The sequence below is a fragment of the Prionailurus bengalensis genome, chromosome C2 (assembly GCF_016509475.1).
Source record: "Prionailurus bengalensis isolate Pbe53 chromosome C2, Fcat_Pben_1.1_paternal_pri, whole genome shotgun sequence".
Taxonomy (NCBI): Eukaryota; Metazoa; Chordata; class Mammalia; order Carnivora; family Felidae; genus Prionailurus; species Prionailurus bengalensis.
The window spans coordinates 137,739,258-137,765,953 of record NC_057350.1 but is presented as its reverse complement, the minus strand read 5'-3'; the positions used below and the strand labels follow the sequence as shown (position 1 = coordinate 137,765,953).

At 37.3% G+C, this 26,696-nt stretch overlaps 2 protein-coding genes across 3 annotated transcripts in view; one reads left to right on the top strand and one right to left on the bottom strand.

Annotated features, from left to right (window-relative positions):
• Positions 1-492: 492 nt before the first annotated feature.
• PP2D1 (protein phosphatase 2C like domain containing 1) lies at positions 493-19,770 on the top strand. Its single transcript, XM_043595503.1, is given in 4 exon segments — positions 493-676; positions 7,047-7,701; positions 7,703-8,111; positions 18,968-19,770. Coding segments are annotated over 4 exon segments (1,890 nt in total). The 5' UTR covers positions 493-653.
• A 197-nt stretch (positions 19,771-19,967) lies between these two features.
• RAB5A (RAB5A, member RAS oncogene family) overlaps positions 19,968-26,696 on the bottom strand; it is a 30,958-nt gene continuing 24,229 nt past the window's right edge. For both annotated transcript variants that reach the window (XM_043595504.1, XM_043595505.1), the window contains exons 5-6: positions 25,780-25,873; positions 19,968-21,405 (exon numbers count right to left, since the gene is read on the bottom strand). In XM_043595504.1, the coding sequence (XP_043451439.1) occupies positions 21,290-21,405; positions 25,780-25,873 (210 nt within the window). In that variant the 3' untranslated portion in view covers positions 19,968-21,289. The remainder of the gene's footprint in view (positions 21,406-25,779; positions 25,874-26,696) is intronic.

Here is a 26,696-nt window from a genome sequence, read left to right as displayed (position 1 = left end):
GCTTTGGATTATGAACCTAGGAATGAAAGATATTGGTCAGGAGTGAAGACAGTCTCAGGAAACAAAAAGACGGTTCAAACAAGTCTATAACTTTCAGGCAGTGACTTGGGGCAGCGAGATGGAGTGTGCAGGCCCCACAGGGCAGGTGAGAGGTGGTGTCCTGGAGAGATGGCCTGAGAAACCTTACCTCTGACTGAGGAGAGAATTGGTCTATACATTAGGGATAGCCTCTCAAATCAGAATTTTGAAAGTCTCATGACTTGTAAGACAAAAACTTACTTGACAGTTACTCCTCTTATTTTTTAATCCTCTTATGGAGGCACAAGACAGTATGTTTAATGAATGATTCTCCTTTTCAGAAACTTCAAAGACAAGTTTGTTAATACGGTTTGTGACCCTCCTGCTTCAAAGTCCTTCAGCATCATAAAGAGAGTTCTGACTGAGGTTCCAAGTGATGTAATAAACATTCCACACAGAGAGGTGTAGTATCACATCCGTGGAACCCCCACCACTGCCCCCACACCACCACCATTGCTCCCACCATCTCAGCCACCTCCACTACTGCTGTCAACATCATTATCCAATCTGGAGGAACAGAGGCTGGGGAAAGGCAGTAAAGAGAGAGCAAAGGGAGGCAACAATTCCAAATAAGTATGGAAATTAATAGTGCTTTCAGGTAAATCTTTTTCATTTCTAGTGGACAACAAATGTAGTCAACTAACATTTTTTTAAAAATTCCAATGTAATTAACGTACAGTGTGATATTCGTTTTAGGTGTACAAGATAGTGATTCAATAATTCTACATATTACTCAGTGTTCATCATGATAAATGTACTTTTTTTAAAATATGAAATTTATTGTCAAATTGGTTTCCATACAACACCCAGTGCTCATCCCAACAGGTGCCCTCCTCAATACTCCTCACCCACCCTCCCCACCCTCCCACCCCCCATCAACCCTCAGTTTGTTCTCAGTTTTTAAGAGTCTCTTATGTTTTGGCTCCCTCCCTCTCTAACCTTTTTTTTTTTTTCCTTCCCTCCGTCCCCCACCATGGTCTTCTGTTAAGTTTCTCAGGATCCACATAAGAGGGAAAACATATGGTATCTGTCTAAGCTTCTGCACTGCAAAGGAAACAATCAACAAAACTAAAAGGCAACCAACAGAATGTGAAAAGATATTTGCAAATGACCTATCAGACAAAGGGCTAGTATCCAAAATCTATAAAGAACTCACCAAACTCCACACCTGAAAAAACAAATAATCCAGTGAAGAAATGGGCAGAAAACATGAATAGACACTTCTCTAAAGAAGACATGCAGATAGCCAACAGGCACATGAAAAGATGCCCAATGTTGCTCCTCATCAGGAAAATACAAATCAAAACCACACTCAGATAAATGTACTCTTAATCTCCTTCACCTGTTTCACCCATCCCTCCACTCACCTCCTCTTTAGTAACCATCAGTTTGTTCTCTATAGTTAAGAGTCTGTTTTTTGGTTTGTCTTTTTTTTCCTTTGTTAGTTTTTTTTTTTTTTTTAAGTAGTCTTTACACCCAGTGCATAGCCCAACGTGGGGCTTGTACTCATGACCCTGCAATCAAGACCTAAGTTGAGATCAAGAGTCGGACGCTCAACTGACTGAAACATCCAGGTGCCTCTCATTTGTTTCATTTCTTAAATTCCATATGAGTGAAATCATATGGTATTTGTCTTTCTCTGACTGACTTGACTTAGCATAATACCCTTTAGATTCCATCGATGTTGATGCAAATGGCAAGATTTCATTCTTTTTTTTTTTAATGGCTGAATAATATCATCTCTTTTTTATCCACTCATCTATTGATGGGTATTGGGCAGCTTTCATAATTTGGCTATTGTAAATAATGCTGCAAAAACCATAGGGGCGCGTGTATCCCTTTGAATTAGTGTTTTTGTATTCTTTGGGTAAAATACCCAGTAGTATGATTCCTGGACCATAGGGTAGTTCTAATTTTTTGAGGAAGCTCCACACTGTATTCCACCGAGGCCGCACCAGTTTGCATTCCCACCAACAGTGCACAAGAGTTCCTATTTCTCCACATCCTCACCAACACTTGTTTCTTGTTCTGTTGATTTTAGACATTCTGACAGCTGTGAGGTGGTATCTCACTGTGGTTTTGATTTGCATTTCCATGATGAGTGATGTTGAGCATCTTTTCATGTGTCTGTTGGCCATCTGTAAGTCAATGAACAGTTTTATCTGCAGTATTCTTTTTCCTCCACTCTTAGTTATCAAATGAAATCTTGGCGTCCTGTTAGACTATGTACAGGGGCAAATGATATATTATTCTGACTACCTTTTACAAAGGAGGGCTTCAATCCCTCTCTATGCTCTTATTCTGCTGTATTTTTCATGTTAGTACTTACCCCTATCTGGGAATATATGTTTACATGCTTCCTTTATTTATTGTCTGCCTTTGTGTCAGTATAAGCTTCATCACAGACCATGCCTGTTTTCTTCACTGCTGTATTCCAGCAAATAAAACAGTACTTAGCATATTTCAGACACTCGAGTATTTGTTGAAAACTGAATGACACATTACATTCTAAGAATGACTCCAAGTGAGAGGTGAGAGAGAACTGTATTACGGCTAGTGCCTATATACAGAAAAATAAACTTCTGGTGTAAAGGGTTGACTCTATGTCAAATCACAGTCATAGGGTGCCTTACATATTGTCCCAACAGTTCATTAAGCCTCAGAAAAACTATACCCTTTACATGAACATTACCAAATAATAGCAATTAAAAATCTTGGCTCTACATTTTGGCCAGGAGAGCTTAATAGCTTTGCCAGTACAGTATAACCTTGGATTGTGAATGACTTGTTCTGCAAGTGTTCCACAAGAGGAGCAAACATTTCTACCCAATTTTAACTTGATAAACGAACGATGTCTTGCAATATGAGTGGGCCTTGACGCCGAATGTCACATGATCACAACTGAGCCAAAGGTTCTTGAAATTTGCTTTGATATCCACATGCTTTGGATTACCTGCATGTTTCTGGAATGAATTATGCTCTCAAACCAATGTTTTCTTGTACTCATTTTCTCCACCTACTTCTTTGCTTTTGCATCCTGTTTCCTTTGGTGGGTCCTCTTCCTCCTTCCTGCTAACTGGTCATTCCCTTGGATTTGCCTTGGACCTTGGACCTTGGACCTTGTTAATATCTCTCACCTGTGAGTTTTTCTAGGTCAGCTTCTCAGATATCATGATGCCATTCCTAGCCAGATGAGGGGTTAGGTCCCTGGTTGGGTACTGTCCTGGGCTTCATCTGACCTGTTTAATTCTTTGTATGAAGGTATGAGTGGCACTGTGAACTCCTCCCCTGGAAGCTTCAAGCCTTTTTTGTCTGTGCATCTTCAGCACCATGCACACTAGTTGGCCTGTTGTAGGTATTGAAGAAGTGATTGGATGCTGACCAAATTTGTTGATGAGATTAAAGTATTTACCAGTTAAATTTATATAATTTTGGGATTTGCTCTAAAATATTCTAATAGACGGGTGCCTGGGTGGCTCATTGGTTAAGCTTCCGACTTTGGCTCAGGTCAAGATGTCACGGTGCATGGGTTTGAGCCCTGCATTCGACTCGGTGCTGACAGCTCAGAGCCTGGAGCCTGCTTCAGATTCTGTGTCTCCCTCTCTCTCTGACCCTCCCCCCACTTGTGCTCTGTCTCTCTCTCTCTCTCTTAAAAATAAATAGACACTGGGGCACGTGAGTGGCTCAGTCGGTTAAGCATCTGACCCTTGATTTCAGCTCAAGTCATGATCTCACAGTTCTTGAGTTCAGGCCCCGCATCTGGCTCTGTGCTGTCAGATTCTCTCTCTGTGCTTGGGATTCTCTCTCTGCCCCTCCCCCACTTGCTCTCTATCTTTCGGTCAAAATAAATAAAAATAAACTTAAAAAAATATATATATAATAAAAGAAATAAACATTAAAAAGATAAAATATTCCAATAGGAATACATAAAATGAAACTAAAAAATAAAATGGTTGAAGACAAAGATGAAACAAGAATGAAAAAGTGTTGGTAATGGTTGAAGCTGGCGATGGTTATATGGGGGCTCATTATACTCTTCTATTTTTGTGTATTTTTAAATTTTTTTGTTAATAAAACACAAAAATTTGTTGTTGAGGCAAAGCTAGGAAGGTCTACTAATATGCTAAGAGTTCTAGAAACATTTGTGAAAGGCAAATTTGTAAATAAAATTTTACTATACAGTTGTGCCCTTCAGGGAATTAAATACAAATAAGGAAAGCAGCAAAACGTTTCAAACTTTTCAGAGTTCTGCTTGTTTCTTTAATTTTTCATATTACCATGTGCAAACCATATATGAAAGTTACTAAAACCCCTTGCCTATCACATAGTACATCATCTTATTTATCATTTATCATAGAAAATTTTCCTTCCTAGAAATAAGATTTTTGTATAGCATATAGAATAAAAATTCTAATGGGAAGAATCTTAAAGATATTTGCCTATTTTCTAGAGCTATCGTATTATTTTATTTATGCATTCATTTCTCATTTACATACATTTCTCAAAATTAGGCTCTATTTTTTTTTATGTTTTTATTTATTTAAGTAATCCCTACACCCAACATGGGGCTTGAACTCATGACCCCGAGATCAAGAGTCAAATACTCCCCCAATTTAGCCAGCCAGGTGCCCATAAATTGTGTTCTATCTTGTATGTCCAGTTTATTTTTATTATTGTTTGTTAAACTAACATAACTGTAGCCAAGCAATGATATATACGACTTACCACAACATATTAATAAATACACATCAAGGAATTCTGAAACATTCAGATTCAGTTTCTGCTATTAACAACATCCTCTCCCTGGGTGCCTGTTTGGCTCAGTCAGTACAGCATGTGACTGTTCATCTCGAGGTTGTAAGTTCAAGTGTCATATTGGGTATAAAGATTACTTAAAAAAAAATCCTCTCCCATTGAGTTACTAATTTTTTCCCTTAAATTAGTTTTTATATAGAATACATTTCCCCCTAAGCATTGCAATTTCACGTCTTTATGTCATATGTTTTCATTTGGTATGGTTCTCAGTGTCCTTTTTGCTTAGGGTAGAAGGAGCAGGCACTTTCTGAGTGTCCCCTATTGCCAATTGCTTCTCCATTGATCTCATTTGATGCTAAAAGTAATCCTGTTAATTTACAGAAAGAAAGCAGATGGTCAGAGAAGCTCAATAACTTGACTAAGGCCATATAGTTTGTAAGTGAAGACAGATTTTCTTTTTTTTAATTTTTTTTTAATGTTTATTTATTTTTGAGACAGAGAGAGACAGAGCATGAACGGGGGAGGGTCAGAGAGAGAGGGAGACACAGAACCCGAAGCAGGCTCCAGGCTCCGAGCTGTCAGCACAGAGCCCAACGCGGGGCTCGAACTCACGGACCGTGAGATCATGACCTGAGCCAAAGTCGGACGCTTAACCGACTGAGCCACCCAGGCGCCCCAAGACAGATTTCCTTTTAATCCAGAGTCTACATTGTTTACAGTAGATTGTTTTGTCTCTCCATATTCAAACTTTCAATATGAGGCCATGACTTAATATTGAGTGATAATGGCAGATTCTAGGACGGCATGCAAAATGTGACCCTACTTACATTTCAGAAAAGATGACATATTTATATTATATATGTAAATATATTTATGGAATTAATGTTAACATTAATATATCATATCATTATATATTTAATGATATACACACACACATGCATACACACATATTTGGAAAGATAGATAACAGGCAGTTAACTGAGCCTGGGATTTGGGAGTTAGGGGTGGGGCTGGGGAGACAAGCAGAACACGCTTTCATTTCTAGTTTGTATCTTTCTGTCATGAACTTAAAAATGATTATGCATTGTTTTTATGTAAAACATTATTATTTTGTCATTAGTACTAAATGGGCTCATTTCTTATTTTGACAACCGTCAGCATTCTTGAATACCTGTTACTATGCATATTATTGTAGGTGCATCTGCTATATTAAACGTATTCACATCACATACAATTATATGACTTGAGTTGAAGTTAACGGGATGTCGCATGTCATAAACATTTAAAGCTACTAACTTTGATTTTTCAGGTTTTAAAATATTCTTTAAAGCAGTTTTTTTCAGATCTCTAACATTTCCCTGGGCCTCATGAATTGTGCTTATGTGGATAAAAATTGCCCTATGTGCTGAGTACTGTTCTAGATACTTCTGGGAAGTAGTATAAGAAAGGAGCCTGCTGTCCAGATATTTATCGTTCAGCTCCACAGCTTTTCTTTGCTTTCCTCAGCCTACACCCCTTTCCCACGTAGTCCTAAAAAATTCTGTCCTATAGTTCTTTTTATTCGTCTGCTTGGTTTGGCCATCTCCTATGCATTTTGTTGCAAATTCTTTAAGTAGAACAAAACAATATTTTCAGCAAGATAAAATGGAATACAAAAATATTCATGCTTGTGGCACCTGGGTGGCTCAGCCAGTTAAGGTTTGACTCTTGATTTCAGCTCAGGTCATGATCTCACAGTTCGTGAGATGGAGACCCCAGTCGGGCTCTCTGCTGACAGCATGTAGCCTGCTTGGATTCTCTCTCTCTCCCTGTCTCTCTGCCCCTCCCCCATGCTCGCTCTCTCAAAGTAAATAAATCAACTTAAAAAAAATAATCATGCCCAATTTTAAATCAAATACCTAGGTCTCAGCATATACCTTCAAATGGCTGGGATACAATCTTGTGTTGATTTCTCGGAGTATTTGTTCTTAGATTTCTAGTTGACTTTGTAGAGACTTTGCCTAATTTTATTCAGGCACACACAGTTCAGTCACCAATTTTTTGAGTCCCACTTTTGTGGTCTTTTGGGAATGACAGAAAGATGCATCAGAATATTCAGCGGTAGGCCCACACAAAACTGTGAGGAACTAAAGCAAATCGCAAAGATAAAGGTCTGCCTGACAAGACTTTCTGTGTCATTCCTAGCGCGTAAATATCTTTTATCCTGTTTGCAGAGTGTTTTGGAAATCAAGGGAATGGAATGTGAGAAAGTCGACATTTAATTCAGACCAGGAAATACCACTTTCATTGAGAAGAAGGTATTTTAAGAGGAAGAAAAAGGGCAGACCATCCAGAGACTCTGAAGAGTATGATAAGCAACAGGTCGGTGATCACATGATAACATTTCCCTGTTCCATATGCAAGCACGAAATTGACGTACGTGAAACTTTCCTCCATAAAAAGCAACATGTGGCTTGGGCCACCCTGGGGTTTCAGTGGATGGATGAAAAGAAACCAGGGCCCTCAGTGATTGCCATTCAGAGACAGCTCATAATCGCCAAACTATTGTCATCTTCTAGATTCACCGAAAAAATCCTACAGAGCATTAACAATGCTTTTGAGCTACTTTGGAAGAAACAAATACCAGCATACTATAAGATTGTTGACAGCATTCATAGGAGTTCCACACATCCTCAAACTATCTGTCATCTATTGATTAAAGGTGTCGCCATTTGTGAAGATAGAAATTCTACATGGAGAGCTGACATGAATGATAAATTCACTGTAGTGAACAATTTTGGCAATAAACACAATGTGTGTTTCTTTGGTTTGTTTGATGGACATCATGGTGTCTCAGCAGCAGAGCTGACATCAGTTGAACTCCCAGTTTTTACTTCTCCATCAACTTTCCAGATTCGATCCTTCTTACCAAATGACCCCTGAAGAGCAAAACATAATCGAATCCTTTCACACAGTGTTTAGAGAAGAATACATAGCTATAGAAGAACTTTTCTCCTCCATAACGAAAAAGACAAAAACATTGAAATGTGAGTATGAGAACATACACAAAGCCTTTGCAAAAGCATTTTGGAGAATGGACAGGCTTTTACGTCTTGGAAGGAAAGAAGTATCCAGGGTTCGATGGAGTGGCTGTTCTGCAGTTACTTGTATACTGGAAGGCAACATTAAAAATCCCTATGCTGAGAAGAGAATCCATAAGCATGTTAGTGTGGCCGAGAGTTTCCCTTCCCAGCTGATGCCACAGATAATTTCTGGAGTATTGCATATTGCAAACACTGGTATGTACATTGAGTTGTACACACTATACCTTACATTTATTTTTTTATTCCTGGCAGCAAAACTTCTCTTGCTTCCAGAAATACTTAGCGACCTATAACGTAGTGACTTATTAATGCCTAGAAATTCCATTGGCTAATTTAAGAAAAGATCAATAACCACAGATTAAATGCAGATTGCAGGCACAAAAAACAGTTGTAATTTTGGAGGAACATACACATAATGATGTGACCAAAATGTTAAATTTCCTAAATGGGGTAGCAATACAGCTGTTGATAAAGGAAAAGCACATTTGCTTAGATCTGAATGAAACAAAAAACATTTCCCATACTTCCCTTTTCCAGGAGAATGGAAAGTTCTTTGGGGATTGTTACAGTCTGAACTGGTTATTCTGATAACACAATTGCAATAGGTCATGTGTGCTTATCGGTCAACTAGCATCAATTTGATTTTAGAGAAATAATACTTTATGCCTCAATTTTATAGGCATATGTTCTCTTCTCCAAAAGAGAATTTTATTTCAAGAAACAATTCTTTTCACTTTAAGTGTTAAACTTCTAGCTTAGGAGCTTGCCAAAATGGAAAGCACATAGGTTAAACAGTTTTAGAAAAGTTAAGCTGAGTTCCATGAGATGCTTAATTAGGTTTCCACTACCCCTTTCATGAACAGAAGAGTTATTTGTTGTTGTTATTGTTTTTTTAAGTAAACCCTACCCTCAGTGCAGGGCTCGAACTCATGACTCCGAGATCAAGAATCGCATGGGCTACCAACTGAGCCAGTCAGGTGCCCCTGGATAGAGTTATTATTATTATTTTTAATATGAGATTTATTGTCAAATTGGTTTCCATACAACACCCAGTGCTCATCCCAACAGGTGCCCTCCTCAAGGCCCATCACCCACTTTCCCCTCCCTCCCACCCCCCATCAACCCTCAGTTTGTTCTCAGTTTTTAAGAGTTGGATAGAGTTATTATTAATAATTGCATTCACTTATTGAATATTGAAGATAGCCTAATTTCTCATTTAGTTTTACAAGAACCCTGATATCTAAAGATATATTCTAAGTATTATTTTTTTAAATGTATTTGACATATGACCTTGTGCAAGTTTAAAGTATGTTAATATGATACATTTATATATTATAATATGATTGCTGTTCAGGTGACAATTAGCACCTCTATCATGTTACATAATTACCATTTCTTTTTAGTGGTTGAAACAATTAAGTTCTAGTCTTAGCAACTTTGATGACTATCATACAGTATTGTTCTTGATATTCCCTATATTGTGCATTAGATCTCTGGGACTTATTACTTGCTGCAAGTTTGGACCCTTAAATTATCCATACCCCTGCCCTAGTATCTGTTGTTACCTCAATTTTCTATTTTTTTTTAATGTTTATTTTATTTTTGAGAGAGAGAAAGAGCACTAGTGGGAGACGGGCAGAGAGAGAGGGAGATACAGAATCCGAAGTAGGCTCTAGGCTCTGAGCTGTCAGCACAGAGCCTGATGCAGGGCTCGAACTCATAAACTATGAAATCATGGCCTGAGCTGAAGTTGGATGCTTAAGCGACTGAGCCACCCAGGTGCCCCTACCCCAGTTTTCTAGATGAGAAAACAGAAACTGGGAGAGGTGAGATAATTTGTTCAAGGCCTCAGAGGTAATAGGAATTGGAGCTGGAAATTAACCCCGCTATGTCATACTGCATCTGAAGGCGATTGCTTCCAAAGCTTGAGGAGGCTGGCCCTCAGAGACTGGGACATTGTGATCAAGATGGCTCTGAACAAAAACCAGACAATCACGAAGACCACTATAATGTCAAGGTCCCTGGAAGTCAGCCTGTTTCTGCTCTAGCTCTGGTTCTGAGCCCAAGATGGGTAACTCCCATTAAGCAATGCCAAGTGCAATGCCAGTTAGTTCCCTCACAATTTTCATCATTTCTCAGGCTTTATGCTGAGGTTCCAGATGGCTTCAGAGCAGGTCTACTTCATACACAGACAGTTTTCAGATTTCAGATCAATCTGGGAACTGACCCATATTCTTGGACTTGGGACCTCCATTAGAAAATGTCATTACACATTAAGGTTCTTGTAAAATTAAAGGAAGAATTATGAGATAGTGAATAACTAGACACTATCATTAAATGTCTAATTTACTATGATTCACTACTTCCAGAATCACTGCCGTTTGGCTGGTTCTAATCTCCAGGTCAGACTTTTGTTGGATCTAATCTCCAGGCTACATAATTATGTTAAACTGTTTTCATTTAGGCATCCTTCATTTTAATAAAAACAAATAGGTAGGGGAAAAAAATCCAGCTTGTGAAAAGGAGGTTGTGATTAATGACAAAAGAGTGCTCCTGGAAGAAAGCAATTTAAATGGGTTACAAAAAAATGTTCACAGAAATTCACCAAGAGCATGTTTTGTATTTTATGATACAAGACCTCTAATTATAGCAAGGGTATTTTTTTTTCTTTTTGAAGTTTGTAAAATACCAGTGCCATCACAACTCTGAAATTAAACAAAAGAAAACAAAAAACTCGCTTTATAATGAAACATGAGTGCAATAATGAAGCCACTGAATAAATGTTGAATGTGTGCATGTGGAAACAGACACTTCCAAACCAACATTCTTGAGTTTTTATTCTTAGCACATCTCATTTAGAGTGCATTTTATAATTTCTCTTGGTGCTCTCGTATTTTACTTCAATTAGTCCTCACAGAATTAAAACACTAACAAATGTATTTACACGGAATACATAATTACACATTTTCCCTAACATCAAATAAACCACAAGTTTTACATTTCTAATTAACCACACTAGTTCCTTATAAACAGAATGGATTCTTATTTGAGCCCTTAATTTTCCCCAGTGCTTTTATTTTTAATAGCTTTATTGAGATGTAATTCACAAAGCATACAATTCACCCGTGTACAGTTCTGTGGTTTTTAGTACATTCCATTTACAGATACGTGCAACCATCACCATATTCAATTTTTGAAAATTTTTGTCTTCTTACAAAGAAGCTCAGTACGCTTTAGCAATCAGCTCCCTAACCTGACATTTCTCCAGGTCCAAAAAGCCACTGATCTACATTCTGTCTCCATACAGTTCCCTCTTATGGGTACTTCATAGAAACGTAATCATATGACTTGTGTTCTTTTGTGACTACCCACTTTCACTTTGCATGTTTTGAAGGTTCACCCAATGTTGTAACCTGCATCGGCACTTCTTTCCTTTCGGTTGCTGCATAATATTTCACCGTATAGTTGTGCCACATGTTGTTTATCCATTTATCAGTTGAAAAACATTTGCGTTGTTTCCAATTTTTGGCCGTTACGAATAATGTAGGCATGAACCTTGTGGATAAGTTTGTGTGTGGACATGTTTTCACTTGCTTGGGTACATACCCAGGAGTGGAATTGCTGGGTTGTAAGATAAATTGACAGTTAACCATTAGAGGAACTGCCACACCATTTTCCAGAGTGGCCATACCATTTCACTATCCTGCCATGGATGTCTGAGGGCTCTAATATTTACACATTTTCCCAGTGCTGTCTTTCTGATTCTAGCCATCTTAGTGGGCATGAAGTGGTACTGATTTGCACTTTTCTTTGTTGACTATGTTGACTATTGACTACCTCTTTATGTGATTATTAATCATTTCACTATCTTCCTCTGAGAAATGTCTACTCAAATCTTTTGTCCATTTTTTTTTAATTGGGTTGTCTATTGAGTTGCAAGGTTTTTTAGTATTCTGTACACAGAATCAGATATATGATTAGGAAATATTTTAATTACATGGGTTTCTTCTCTTTCTTGTGTTCTGAAGCAAAAACACCTGAATTTTGATAAAATCCAATTTATCAACTTTGTTATTTTGATGCTTGTACTTTTGGTGTCAAATCTGAGACCATTGCCTAATTCAAGGCTGCAGGAACTTACACCAGTGTTTTGTTCTAAGAGATTTATAGTTTTATCTCTTACATTCACGTCTATGATCCATTTTGATCATGATGAGGGGTCCAACTTCCCTCCTTTCTGTGTGGATATACAGTTGTATATTGTTATCTCTTTTACTACTTTCCTTTGAGTTGATTTCTTTATTCCTATCTTTCTCCTTTGTTGGGTAGTTAGCTATAACTCTTTGTTATTTTAGAAGTTTACAGTATACATCTTTAGTTTCTCACAGTCTACCTTCAAATATTATATCATTTTACATATGGAATAAGATTCTTACAACAGCATACTTTTATTTCTTCCTTCCCAGACTATATATATATATATATCATATATAAGGTGTAAGAATCTTATTCCCTATGTATATGATATATATATATGTGATATATGATATATATATGATATATATGATATATATGGTATATATGTGATATATATGTCATATATATGACATATATATGATATATGTCATATATATATGACATATATATATGATATATATATATATGATATATATATATGACATATATATGAGTTTGTTTATATGTATAAAATATCTATTTTTTAAACTTGTCTATTTTTATACAAGCATATTTTGGGTTTGGTTCCAGACCACCACAATAAAGAAAATATTGTGACAAAGCGAGAGAAAAGAATTTTTGTTTGTTTTCCAGTGTCCATATGTGATGATCACACTATACTGTAGTCTACTAAGTGTACAATAGTGTTATGGCTAAAAAGCCACAGTGCATATCTTAATTAAAAATACTTCATTGCTAAAAAATAGTATCATCTGAGGTCTTAATAATGTAATCTTTTTGCTGGTGGTGGGTGTTGCCTCCTTGTTGAAGGCTGATCAGGGTGGTGGTTGCTAAAGGCTGGGGAGACTGTGACAATTTCTTAAAATAAGACAACAATAAAGTCTGCCACATCGATTGACTCTTCCTTTCATGAACTATTTCTCCGTAGTTTGTAATGCTGTTTGATAGTATTTTACTAACAGAAGAACTTCTTGCAAAATTGAAGTCAATCATTTCAAACCCTTCTGCTGCTTTATCAACTTGAGTGCATGTGATATTCTAAATTCTTTGTTGTCATTTCAATGATCTGCACGGTATCTTCTTCACCAGGAGTAGATTCCATTTCAGGAAACCACTTTCTTTGCTCATCCCTAAGAAGCAAGTCCTCATCCATTGGTTTTATCATGAGATTGCAGCCATTCAGTCACAGCTTCAGGCTCCACTTGTCATTCTAGTTCTCTTGAATTTCTGCCACATCTACACTGACTTCCTCCACTGGTCTTGAACCCCCTCAAAGTCATCCATGAGTGCTGGAATCTGCTTCTAAACTCCTGTTGATGACAATATGTTGACCTCTTCCCGTGAATCATGAATGTTCAGAAGATTTCAATTTTCTTTGCCCAGATCTATCAGAGGAATAATTATCTATGCTGGCTATAACTTCATAAAACTCTTTCTGAAGTTACAACTTGAAAGTCAAAATGACTCCTTGATCCATGGGCTGCAGAATGGATGTTGTGTTAGCAGGCATGAAAACAACATTACTCTTTTTGCACATCACCAGAGCTCTTGGGTGACTTGATCAGCTGCATTGTCAATGAACAGTAATATTTGGATCTTTTTTTCCTGAGCAGTAGGTCTTAAGAGTAGGCTTAAAATACTCAGTAAATCGTATTATAAATAGTTGCACTGTCATCTAGGCTTCATTGTTCCATTTATAGAGCACAGGCAGAGTATATTTCTCAAGACCATACTTAAGGGCCCTAGGATTTCTGGAATGGTAAATGGGCATTGGTAAAGTAGTGACTTAGTGTATCGATTCCAATATCTTTATGTCTAGATTATAAATATTTGTTCTTAAAATTCCTTTTAATGAGGCCCCAGAAACTACTTTTGTACTAGTGATGCAACCTTAATATAACTGGTGAGGTTCATTCTTCTTACGTATTAATATGTGATTACCCTTACCTCAAGAGGCTGTGAGGATTAAAGGAATCACTTGGTAACCTTGAGAAGGAAAGGACTGGGGCTTGAGGTGTCCAACAATTAAGGAATTGTGAGTAATAGGAAAGTATTTGGTAAAGCTATGATTGGTCTCTGGATCTACAATGAACTCATGGGACAGAAAACTGGGTCACTTAGGAAACAAAAGTAGTTTCTGGTAATTATTTCCAGCCCTATCCTTTTTCTGTAAAACCTAATTCAATTTCAGATTCACCTTATTTTACGCAGGGAAGAAACCATATTCTTAAATAACACTGACCTTTTACGTGCCTCTTCCTCCCTCTCCCTTTCTTGGGGTATGTTGGTGGTGATACACACCTGATTCTGAAAAATAGATTCAACAAATACTTGACAGATAGTTGAGGCCGATGTGTAAAGTGTTGTTAGGCTCCAGATGTACAATGGTGAACATGAGTTTCATGCTCATACATCCTACAAAATGAACAAAGGGATCTTTTGAATAACCAATGAAAACTAGCTCCACATCAGCAAGACTCTCATGCTAATCGTCAGTTGGAAGATATAAACCTAGTGTCCACGCATACAAACAAATTCAGCCTTTTCTGCAAAATGAAAGTCTTGTAGACAAACTGGATATAGATTGTTTCCCTGACCTCATTTACATGCATTTCTGTTATGATTCCATTTTAGGTATACCTCACTCATGTTTCAATTTCACATTTGTTCATGCTCCTTTTCAATTGCTTTTTCTTTCTCCACTAACTTTCTAAAATAATTCATTTCCCAAGCTCCAAGTTATTGCTCCTTACTTAAGCCTATAAATCTACTTCACAAGAATTTTCTTAAAACTCCCCCCCCCCCCCCCCCCCCCCCCCGGGGCACCTGAGTGGCTCATTTGGTTAAGTGCCTGATTCTTGATTTTGGCTCAGGTCATGATCTCACCCTTCGTGGGTTTAAGCCCACGTTGGGCTCTGTGCTGGCAGTGCACAGCCTGCTTGGGATTCTTTCTTGCTCTGCTTCTCTGCCCCTCCTCCACCCGCTCTACCTCTCTCTCAAAATAAACTTGAGAGAGAGCAGGGAAGATCATGGGAAATCATGACCCGAGCCTAAACCAAGAGTCGGACACTTAACTGATTGAGCCACCTAGGCGTCCCAAATTTTCTTGAAAGTTTTTTATAAACGGGTCTGAAATGAAACATTTATAGTTTTGTCTCTATCTTTTGTGGATAGCCTCTCTTCTGGTTTCCCCTTCTTGGAACACAAAGGAAAACCACCTTTATCAAGTTTCTACTTATTGAATTACTTTCTTAAATCTCCACAATAACCTTGACAAAAAATAACATTGCAGGTGGAAAACTGTAACTCAGGGAAATAAAGTGGCTAAATGAAGATCAAACACAAAGTTGGAATTTATTAAAGCCCAAGTGTGTCAGATTCCCAAGTGTTCTGTTTCTTCCAAACCAAGGCAACATTTTTTTTTCCTGGGCACTCCTGCATCCTAAGTATGTTTCCTTTCCTTCCACCATATACAATTTCTCTTCCTTTTCCCTCCAGTTCTAAAACTTTCCTGTTATCTTCAATAGTAAGTGGCTTTATCTGAAAAAATATCTTGATCTTGCTCATTCACATCTAGAATTCCTTGTTTGGGATTCTAAGGTCACTCTGATGTTTACAGGGATACTCTTCATTTTCCTAAGTTGGAGATAACCCAGCAATTGCAGGAGGCAGCTACACCATTGCTCCCTGCATAAGGGAACACTTTGCCTGACTATATACATGCCATCTTGAAAAAGCTTGAGTATCATCTCAAAGCACTTTTTCTAATCCCCATATAATTAATGTCCTCTTCCAGTAACCTGTTCCACTTTTTTTTTCTAAATCAGATTGCATTTTTTGTTGTTGTTGTTCCACTTTTTTTCTGATAACATTTTCTGAACAGCACAATCTCTCCAAACTACTGAAGTTAGTAACTTTGTCTAGGAATTTGAATTATTTATGCCCAGATTCACAGAAACTTTTGTGGGTTTTCAAATCAGTCCACTGCCTATTCTCATTCCCTCCAAATAGATGTTCCAAGAACCTTTCTTTAAAGCCAATCTGTCCTCCCTTTTAAAGTGTCATAATCTGTTCCTCTTTCAGTTCTCCACACACTTGGACATACAGTATTATTAAAAAAAAATTGTTTAACGTTTATTTATTATTGAGAGACAGAGCGTGAACAGGGAAGGGGCAGAGAGAGAGGGAGACACAGAGTCAGAAGCAAGCTCCAGGCTCTGAACTGTCAGCACAGAGCCCAATGCAGGGCTCAAACTCACAAACCGCAAGATAATGACCTGAGCCGAAGTCGGACGCTTAACCGGCTGAGCCAATACAGTATTATTTAAATCTTCTAATTTCCCATCTCCCTGGGGCCTTTTTGTTCACTAGTCTATCCTAGCTTTCAGCTTAATGCAGCCAAACTGCTTATAACAACCTCATTTACAGCTGACAGCACATGCAACCTATGCAAAGGATATAAATGAACTCTGCACATATAATTTTTCTTATTTCCTCCAACGGTACTCTTCTAGGGCCTGAATCTTATGTATCCTCTACTTCCTGGGTAATGTATGAATAGCTGAGATACAGTGGGTACCCCCCCCCCCCTTCACTTTTTCCTTCATGAACCATTCACATAGGTAAGGATACAAGTTATTCAGAAGGCACTATTTCCCTTTTTATCAGGGTGAGCAAACTATCAGCTAACTCAAAGTCAGACAGCAAGTAAATTGTAGAGCAAAAAGTGCAGACAGAACTTAATATCCCTTCTTCTAGAAAGTTCTATTATGTTGACCCAGAGGGATGTTCACAATAGTAAAATAAACACAGCTACTGAGGGTGGGGGTGGGAGAAGGCAGATAGTTTAAGGCTATGCTTACCAACCTCTGCAAAGGCAACTTAAATAAAAATACCAGTTTACCACCTTTCCGTTGTAGCAACATAATTACTGTATTAAGTTCTTTTCAAATCGTGCAACAGAGAAAAGTATTTTTTCTTGTTGCTAAAAGGGCTTTGGCCTGCCACATGCAAATTATCATTTAGGAAGTCAGTGGATTTGACCGTTCTGAGCCAAATGATGTCCCCTGTGTTTTCAGAGCGATTTACATGTATATGTACACACATAAAGAAATTTCCTAATTTAAAAGAGGTATTGAATCCTGTCTTCTGAATACAACAATTCAGTTTACCCAGGTGACACGTTCACTATTATTCCATGCTTTGCTGGTACAGAAATAATTTACAGTTTAGCAAAAGTCAAGGATTATTTTACTGATTCACCTTCTGTAGAGTGTTTAGAATGACTAGCAAAAAAGACAAGTCAATGCAAAGTATTAATAACCAAACCACAGAGATGTAAAAGAGGTAACGTAGTTTTTGTCACTTACTATTCTCTGGTTTTAAAAACATTTTCCACATACATCATCTTTAGAATTCCCATTACACAAATGAGCCAATAGGGCTCAGCCTATCACGGCCACTAATGCTTCATCACCAACTTAGGCCCTTTCTGTCCAACCATACTAGTCGTATAGACTTTAGTCTTCCGAAATCTCAATTTCTTTGCCTCAAAACCCGAGGTGGGGAGGTTAGAATTGAACCCCTGTAGCAGCAAAATTCAGATTTCAGGTATAGCATTATGCTCGAAACCAGAATATCCTAATGTAAATTCTGCATGATCTCAGGAATTTTAATTCTCAAAGGTACTATAATATTCAAACATCATTGGGCCACCTGGGTGGCTCAGTCGGTTGAGCGTCTGACTTCGGCTCAGGTCATGATCTCCCGGTTTGAGTTTAAGTCCTGCGTTGGGCTCGTTGCTGACAGCTCAGAGCCTGGAGCCCACTTCAGATTCTGTGTCTCCCTCTCTCTGCCCCTCCCCCACTCACACTCTGTCTCTCTCTCCTTCAAAAATAAACATTTAAAAAAAAAATCCAAACATTAACCCCATCTCAGATTAGTATAACCTTTTATAAATGATAAATGATTCCATATCAAGAAAAACTATTGCCTATGTTAGAATATATAATCCTATTCCTAAAAATTTGGGAAAATAATTTTTCTAAGAAATTACAACAAATTTTGTATATCTTTTTAATAAACCAAAGAAAGTTTTGGTAATACAACCGTCCCTTAATCTGTTCAGAGCATTGTTTAGATTTTCAGATTTCAATGAAGCACACATCACAGGTTCATCTGAACCATGAACAAACTATGATCTACTTTTAAGATGTCAGTTTTCAATCGAAGAGTTTAATTTAATGTTGACTATTATCAATGTAATACATTAACAATACATATTACTTTTGCTTTACTAGGGCTAATTGACTTAAGTTTCTTTTTAACTACACAACATGTAACTAGTAATATCAACGTTAACAGTGGTATTGTTTACGTCACCCAAACCTACAATATGTTCAAGATCAAACTCCACTCTTAAAAAAAAAACCCCAAAACAACAACAAAAAAAGCCCGTTTTTAATTAAGAAGGCATTTATCTGAACATGTAAAAAATGTCTGCTCTGTGGAATATATGTCGGTTATAAAAAATTTCAACTGTTGGCTCTTTAAAATAAATATTCAGAAGCTGGTTCATAAAAAACTTGATGGTTATTTTTATTGTCTGTAGCTTTAGTTATTTTAGTATTAAGTGCAGTATTTTAAACACTAGGTTGCTTAAAAATGAGGGATAAACTGGCCTTCCAGTTTCAGATCTTAATGGCCATAAATCGTTCAGTCATATCATTACTTCACACATGTAAAAAATATTTTTAAATTTCTTGCTGTTTATGCACTGAAACACAGAATTAATAAAGTCAACAGCATACTTTGATACGATTAGTTCAGGATCAATTTTTCAAATTATCTTCTAGGTAATGTACAAGCAGTCTTATGCAGAAATGGAAAAGGCTTTTGCATAACCAAAGAACACACCACGCGAAACATAACCGAAAGAAGAAGGTTACTTCAGAATGGAGCGATGATTAGTTCAAATGAACCACATGGGCTCCTAGAAGGGCAAATAAAAACCACACGAGGACTTGGGTTTCATGGAAATCTCAAACTGAAAAAATCCATTATTCCAGCACCTCATACTATCTCTGTCCCTATAGATGACTTATGCCAATTCCTTATTTTAGCTACTCATGGACTCTGGGAAGTTCTGGATGCAAAGGAAGTCACTGCACTGGCAATGACCATGTTTCAAGTGTATAAAGAAACCTACTGTTTTGTCAAGCAAAACAAATCTTTACCATCCAAAGAGCCTCTGCTTTTCCCAATCAACGGACCAAGTAATACTAAATCAGAAAGTAGTATCCATATACTATTTCAGTATAAACCTGAATCTACAAAATGTGTGTCAACTACAAATTCAGAAGAAAATGTGTCTGATTCAAAATGTTCTAGTTCTAAAAATGCACAAACATTTCCACCAGAAAAGACTAACCACGATCTTTGCAGTGAGAAAGAAACCAAAAGACCAACCAGTGTAAATGATGTGCCAAAAGATTCAAGTGAAAAAGAAAAAGACTCACGCACGAAAAATTTCTATGAAGATGCAGCCAAGTATATTAGCCATGAACTTGTGAACGCTGCTTTAGTGGCTGGCTCCAGGGACAACATTACAGTCATGGTAATACTTCTCAATGGAAGCGAGTATCAGTTTTTGATATGACAGTTGAAGTTCCGATGATCCAGAATATAAAAACGTAAAGACAATTCTTCAAGACCCAGATGTTAGGATCATACATCAATACCATGCAAATCATTTTTACAAATGTATTAAAGAAACTATAAAAGCATATTTCAGGTTACATCATACCATTTATATATGTTCACTGTTCCATGTCAAAAAAAGAGAAAAACCAGTACTTGCTTTTTATACCACTTTATTCCAACCTGAGCACCTCAATATAAAACTAAACACTGGTGAACTGTTTTCCTTACTAATTCTGAATTACTGTAAATGTACAAGTTCTGCTAGCAGTTCAACACTTAAATAGATTAAATCATCTCTGACACATGGTAGATTTCATATAATGAAAATACCTAAAACAATTAGTGCAATATACTGAACTGATCAAAATAAAATGAACTTTGGAAAACAAGGCTGCAAGATTGTTACTAACATACGGCAATATTTATGTTACAAATTACTGGTACATTGTTTATTATGGTTCTAGCCATGTAGGAACAACTGGAGCCCCTTCCTTTCAAAGGGAGAGAAAAGGTAAAATTAGCTGTTTTAGTAACTGTACATTTTGTATACTTTTAAGCAACTCTTAAATATTACAGAAAAAGTAATAAACATATATGGAGACTACAGTGCAGTACCCTATTTACAGTACAGCTGAGGATCAAATTTAAAATAATCAAGTTTGAATGTACATAATTGTTAGTGCATTGACTATATTACGTCCAAAGGGAACGAAAGCCCCCTCCCTGCCCCCAAACAACAAAACCTATGTAATGGCCAGCAGTGATTGAACAGAAATCATAGACACCTGGTTTGTTTCATTTCTGTTGAAGAGCTCACATGTTTGAAGGGAACACTATCCATTAAGATCAGTTTTCATATTCCTAAAACAAGAGATTATATTTGACTTTTTTTTACCCCACTAAAAATACCAGGACAGCTATAATTTAGATGCCACTAATGTTCATTTTTTTCACCCTTTCACTAAAGATGTGGCACTGTTTTCTTGTGGTTAATTTGTTAAAATGTGGAATGTACATTTTAAATATGCATACTAAGAGAAATTACCAGTTGCCTGAATACCATAGCTAAGCATAAATATCCTTAGAATCTCCTAAAAAAAGAACGTTTTCTGAAAAGCCCAAATTAATAAGTTCCAAATCTTTTTCATAGAAGTGGCTGGTTAACTGTGGGTTTTCATCATCATTTGTCTCTATCCCTGGTGATGAGAAATGATTCCCCCTAACCGTCCAAGGAAACAAGCATACACACACAGCTCTCATTCCCCCTTTCTACTTCTGAAACATTAGTCAGAGGGTCACATGCATGTTATTAAAAATTAAGTTCAAAACACTTAAAATAATTCTGTATTAGAAACTTGACTCTATCATAAGTCTCTTCTTTTTGGAAGTCATACTGGGCTGGTTAAATGCTCCAATTCCACTGTCATTAACATCGAGGAAGCAGAAGAGTATTCCAGCAAGTTCAAACTGGAGGTTTAGTTACTACAGCACTGACTCCTGGTTGGCTGCGTGGGTTCAGTAAGGTCTACTCCTCTTCCTCTGGCAGAATTTGCTCCTGGATTCTGTGGTTCATTCTTTGGCAACTTTTTAGCTGAGAGACAAATTGTCAAAATACACACAATTAGAATATTCATATTAGAATTACTTTCATCTACTTACTTAAACTTTTTTTTTTTTTTCCAGCTACGTTAACCCAAAGAATCACACAGCAGTATGTTCGTTCTTTTCAAATGTTTACTGAGTACCTACCAAATACTATGGACTGGTCAGTCCTTAGGTCAGTGGAGTTACACACATAAAATTAAAACTTAATTTACTAGAGCTATATTTAATCCTTTATATATTTTCAGTTAATAATACCAGAAAAGTTATACTTTATTTGATAATCATTAATACTTCTATTGTTTAAGAAAATCTAAGTTAATAATGATGGCCAGCCAGTAAGTTTATAAAGAATCTTAGCTTTTACCAATATTCTCTAGACTGCCATAAATACTTTTCTGGAACAATTTGGGATTATAAACAAGTACCATCACCATCATCCCGTAAGAACCTGTCTTCTTACTGTGCTACCTAATTATCATCCCAAATTCTGGCAGGTCACATCTCCTATTTTCTTCCTGGTTACACAGACTTTACCCTTCAAACATCTACCGCTTTCCTTTTTTATGTCTGATCAAGAACCCTAATCCGATTCACCAGTAGCTCTGCCTAGTTATGAGTTGCCTTGATTCTGAAGGCTCTATCTCAAAAAGCTGTTTCCCAATTTTGAGTCAGGTGATCTTGGCTTGCCACATTTGGATGAAGCCCTCAACCAGCAATCAGGGTTTTAGTTCTGCTAAACTCCATACAGCTAATGGCTGTTCTCTGGAGCCTGGATCTCTCTGATTTAAAAATTCACCTGTTACATACACTCTGCTTAGATCCCAAAGATCCTTGATGTGGGTTCACTAAATATTAACTAACTCTAAGAGTATGGATTATAAAGGTGACTAGATACATTGGTCTCTATCAACCTTGGAGAGGGACGACTATGGCTGAGTTCTAGCTTTACCTTAGCCTTGGCTCAGGTTAAACAAAAGTTAAACATGTTCTACTTCAGTATCTGAATGCCATGAACATTAACCATCTTTAGAATCCCCAACAATTTAGAATCCCATTCCACCTCAATGGAAGTGAGAACCAGGAACACTGAAGTTTGGGAAGAAAAGCCTTCACCTCGGGCCACTTCTCTAGAAATGGCTCTATGGATCGTAGGGTAAATGGTAATAAAATGGCAAATTTCCAGTCAAATGTATTTTCAAACAAAGCCTTGTAGGGACAAAGAGTAGGCTAGCATTTATAAACTTTATTATAATACTAAGTTAGGTTTTGGACTGAGTGATCATTTCTTCCCTTTAGTATACTCCATGGGCTTTCTGTAATTAGATCTGAATGAAATTAGGAGGTTGCAGGAAATAAATTGGAATGAGGAATTTTGGCTTCTATTGGTTTACTGTGCAAAGATTAAACTAAAACACAACTCTGAGAAGCAGTCTCCTGTCTCCTATCGTATTAAGCATTACCAAAGTGAAGCTGATACTATTTGTTTGGTATATGGATAATTGGAGTTTACCAATTTGCCTCTGAATTAGGATTGTTAACAGGCTAAAATCCTGGATCAAGCTAATGAAGATGTGCAACGAAAGAAGCTATGCAATCATGATCTTATCAAATTGAAAGAGGATGATAAGTTTATTGTAGATTTTCTCCCACTAAGTAACTACTCCCTAAGTCAGTAAGAGTGAAAATATGAGTGCACTGTGTGATCTAAGTTACTAACCTGGTAAGAGAAATAGGCCACAAATCAATTTATGCTTGGTATTTCTTTCAAGGGAAGGAACACTGCAATTTCAGGAAAAAAACTGGCAATTCTAATATGTAGGCTACTCTCTGACTTTCTGACTGGAAAAAAACATTATTATTAGCACATCTGAATAAAAGGTACAAATTAAATAAAGCCCATTTGGGGGCAACTGGCTGGCTCAGTCCGTAGAGCATGTGACTCTTGATCTTAGGGTTGTGAGTTCAAGCCCCACAGCGGGCACAGAGATTTCCTTGATTTGTAACTAGCTTTTTAGATATGGTTCTGGGTATAATCTATTCTATTAATAAAAAGAGCGTATTATTGCCCAATCCTTCACAAGTATGTCCCTAATAAACTTCAAACCTGAGTTTTGCAGTAAATTATTTTATACAACAGTAAGGTTTTTTCCTAATGAGCCACCATTAAACTCTCTTGCCTAGTGAAAGATATTCTGACAGTACTTGCAGCATTTACTCTGTTTTTTAGCCTCTGAATCAGCTGTTAATTGGTTAATTTGTATGACTTTTGTAAAAAAAGAATATTTCTTATTTGGGGATAAGTTTATGGGCGCCCCAGTTAAAAATCATTGCCGGGGCGCCTGGGTGGCGCAGTCGGTTGAGCGTCCGACTTCAGCCAGGTCACGATCTCGCGGTCCGTGAGTTCGAGCCCCGCATCGGGCTCTGGGCTGATGGCTCAGAGCCTGGAGCCTGTTTCCGATTCTGTGTCTCCCTCTCTCTCTGCCCTTCGCCCGTTCATGCTCTGTCTCTCTCTGTCCCAAAAATAAATAAACGTTGAAAAAAAAAAATTAAAAAAAAAAATCATTGCCATATAATAAAAATGTTTGGGAATGAGAAGGGCTTGGTGCACGAATAGTGCAGAGAGAATAAAATGCGAGAGCCACCAAGTAGACCATTCTCACAGAATCTACACCTTAAAGTTACTGGAAGGAGGTTGGGGGGCCTGGGCAGCTCAGTCAGTCAGGAATCCAACTTCTGCTCAGGTCATGATCTCTTGTGCTCTGTGCTGACAGCTCAGAGCCTGGAGCCTGCTTCGGATTCTGTGTCTCCCTCTCTCTGCCCCTCCCCCTGGTTGTGCTCTCTATCAAAGAATAAATAAACATTAAAAAAAAAAATTACTGGAAGGAGGTTAAGGTCAATAGAAATACTTATATTTTTGTTACAGAAAATAGAAAGCATCCTTATTAGTACGCTAACTTCATTGCTTTATAATCAACAAATGTGGAATCACAATCATTATTAGTTAAAATTACCTTAAAGGAAAAAGTAAGAGCACTAGGTAGGTCAAATGACCACTGAGCTACTATAAAGCATGTTATTTATATATTTAAAAAAAATTTTTTTTAATGTTAATTTTTGGAGAGAGACATAGCGTGAGCAGGGGAGAGGCAGAGTGAGAGGGAGACAGAGAATCTGAAGCTGGTTCCAGACTCTGAGCTGCCAGCACAGAGCCCAACGCAGGGCTCAACCCCATGTATTGTGAGATCATAACTTGAGCCAAAGTCGGATGGATGCTTAACCAACTGACCCACCCAGGAGCCCCAAGCGTGTTGTTTATATTGTTCAGAGCACCTCTGTGCCTCAGTGCTTTGAAACTTTCTCCATTGAAATATTTGATTACAATAATTTGCATACTTACATAACATGTGCATACTTGAGTTATATTTGTCAATCAGTGGTTTGAAAAGAACGTGAGAAAGAAAAATAGCCCTTGTTCAGGGCAAAGAGCACATGAAAACAGTCATTCATCAGTGAGAAAGAAATCTCTTTATGCCCATATTTTGCCCTGATAAATATTTAAAAATTTTTTTTTTAAGTTTGTTTATTTTTGCAGAGAGAGACAGAGAGACAAAGAGAGGATGAGTGGGAGAGGGGCAGAGAGAGAGGGAGACACAGAATCTGAAACAGGCTCCAGGCTCTCAGCTGTCAGCACAGAGCCCGACGCGGGGCTTGAACTCACGGACAGCGAGATCATGACCTGAGCTGAAGTCGGACACTCAACCGACTGAGCCACTCAGGTGCCCCTGCCCTGATAAATATTGCTCTGAGCTTATTTTCCTTTTCTATAAAAAGTATAATCTAATAGAAAAACATATTTATCCAAACTTCTCATTGAAATCTTTAGACATATATCTGCTTGAACTATTAGCTCAAAGTCCAGGCTTTCAACTCACCTAGAAGAAATTTAACTAAACTAAAAAGTGCTACAACCTAATAAATAGATAATAGTCTTTCAAATTTAACAATATTACTAACAAAATAATTCTTGGAACGGATCTAGAAGAGAAGAATCATTTAAAAAAAAAATCAAGAATTTTTAAAAGGATTGGGCACCTGGGTGGCTCAGTCAGTTAAGTGTCTGGCTCCTGCTTTAAGCTCAGGTCATGGTCTCATGGTTTATGGGATCAAGCCCCACTTCTGGCTCTGCACTAACAGCATGGAGCCGGCTTGGGATTCTCTATCTCCCTCTCGGCCCCTTGCCTGCTTGTGCTTGCATGCTTAGTGCTCTCTCAAAACAAATAAATAAATAAATTTTAAAAAGACAAACCAAATATGCCCCAGTGTAATTTGTTTTGCCTACATTTACTGTTTGAAAACTTACCTATTGCCATGAATATTTCATTTACATTCATTGATGTTTTAGCTGATGTCTCCATGAATAATAAACTGTTGTCATCTGCATAAGACTGTGCTTCCTGTTTATAGAACAAAAAAATGAGATAAATACTTTGCACATACTATACCTGCCTTATTTTTGTTATAGAAAAAGAGGCTTATTACTACTCCAACTTGACTACCTATAATCAGCAACTGGGTAATAAGCAATTACTACTAAAGGTAATAGGGAGATAACAGCACTCTTGTAGGATACCTTTTCAAATTTCTTTTTGCCTTAACTTCTTGCACTATTCCATTCTGATTCATCTGATCTGACATTAAAATTTGATTTCAAATAGTGAGTTCCAGAGAGTGGAAAACTCTCCTATTCTAAATATAAAAGTCTCTTCGATCTCTATAGCAAACTTTATTTATGCTCATTACTCACAATGAAGACAAAGGGAATCCTAGTATCTAACACTGGCTTCAAACACTAAATGGCTAACAATATTTTGAGTATGTCATGAACCATTCCTTTAAAAATTACTATATTTTTGTCATGCTTTACATTTTACATATATTATTGCCTTTAAGCCTCACAGTTGTGAAGAGCAACCAATTATCTTTCCAATTTAAAGAAAAAAAATGAGGTTCCTTTGAATTGTGTGAGAGGGCCACTTTTGACTATAACAACTGCTCTATCTCCCACACTCTATGCTGGGGACGAACCATCTCAGGGTAATAGATATTATACCTCATAGGACTGTAACCAGAATTAAATAAAATCACAATTGCAATGGTAGCAATATGCTCAGCTTACTACCTAATGGTGCAAGAAATAGTAGTTCCCTTTCAGTCCATGTACTCCACCAACAGCCATCATCAAAGACAATTATGCCACCACTGATACTATACTATATA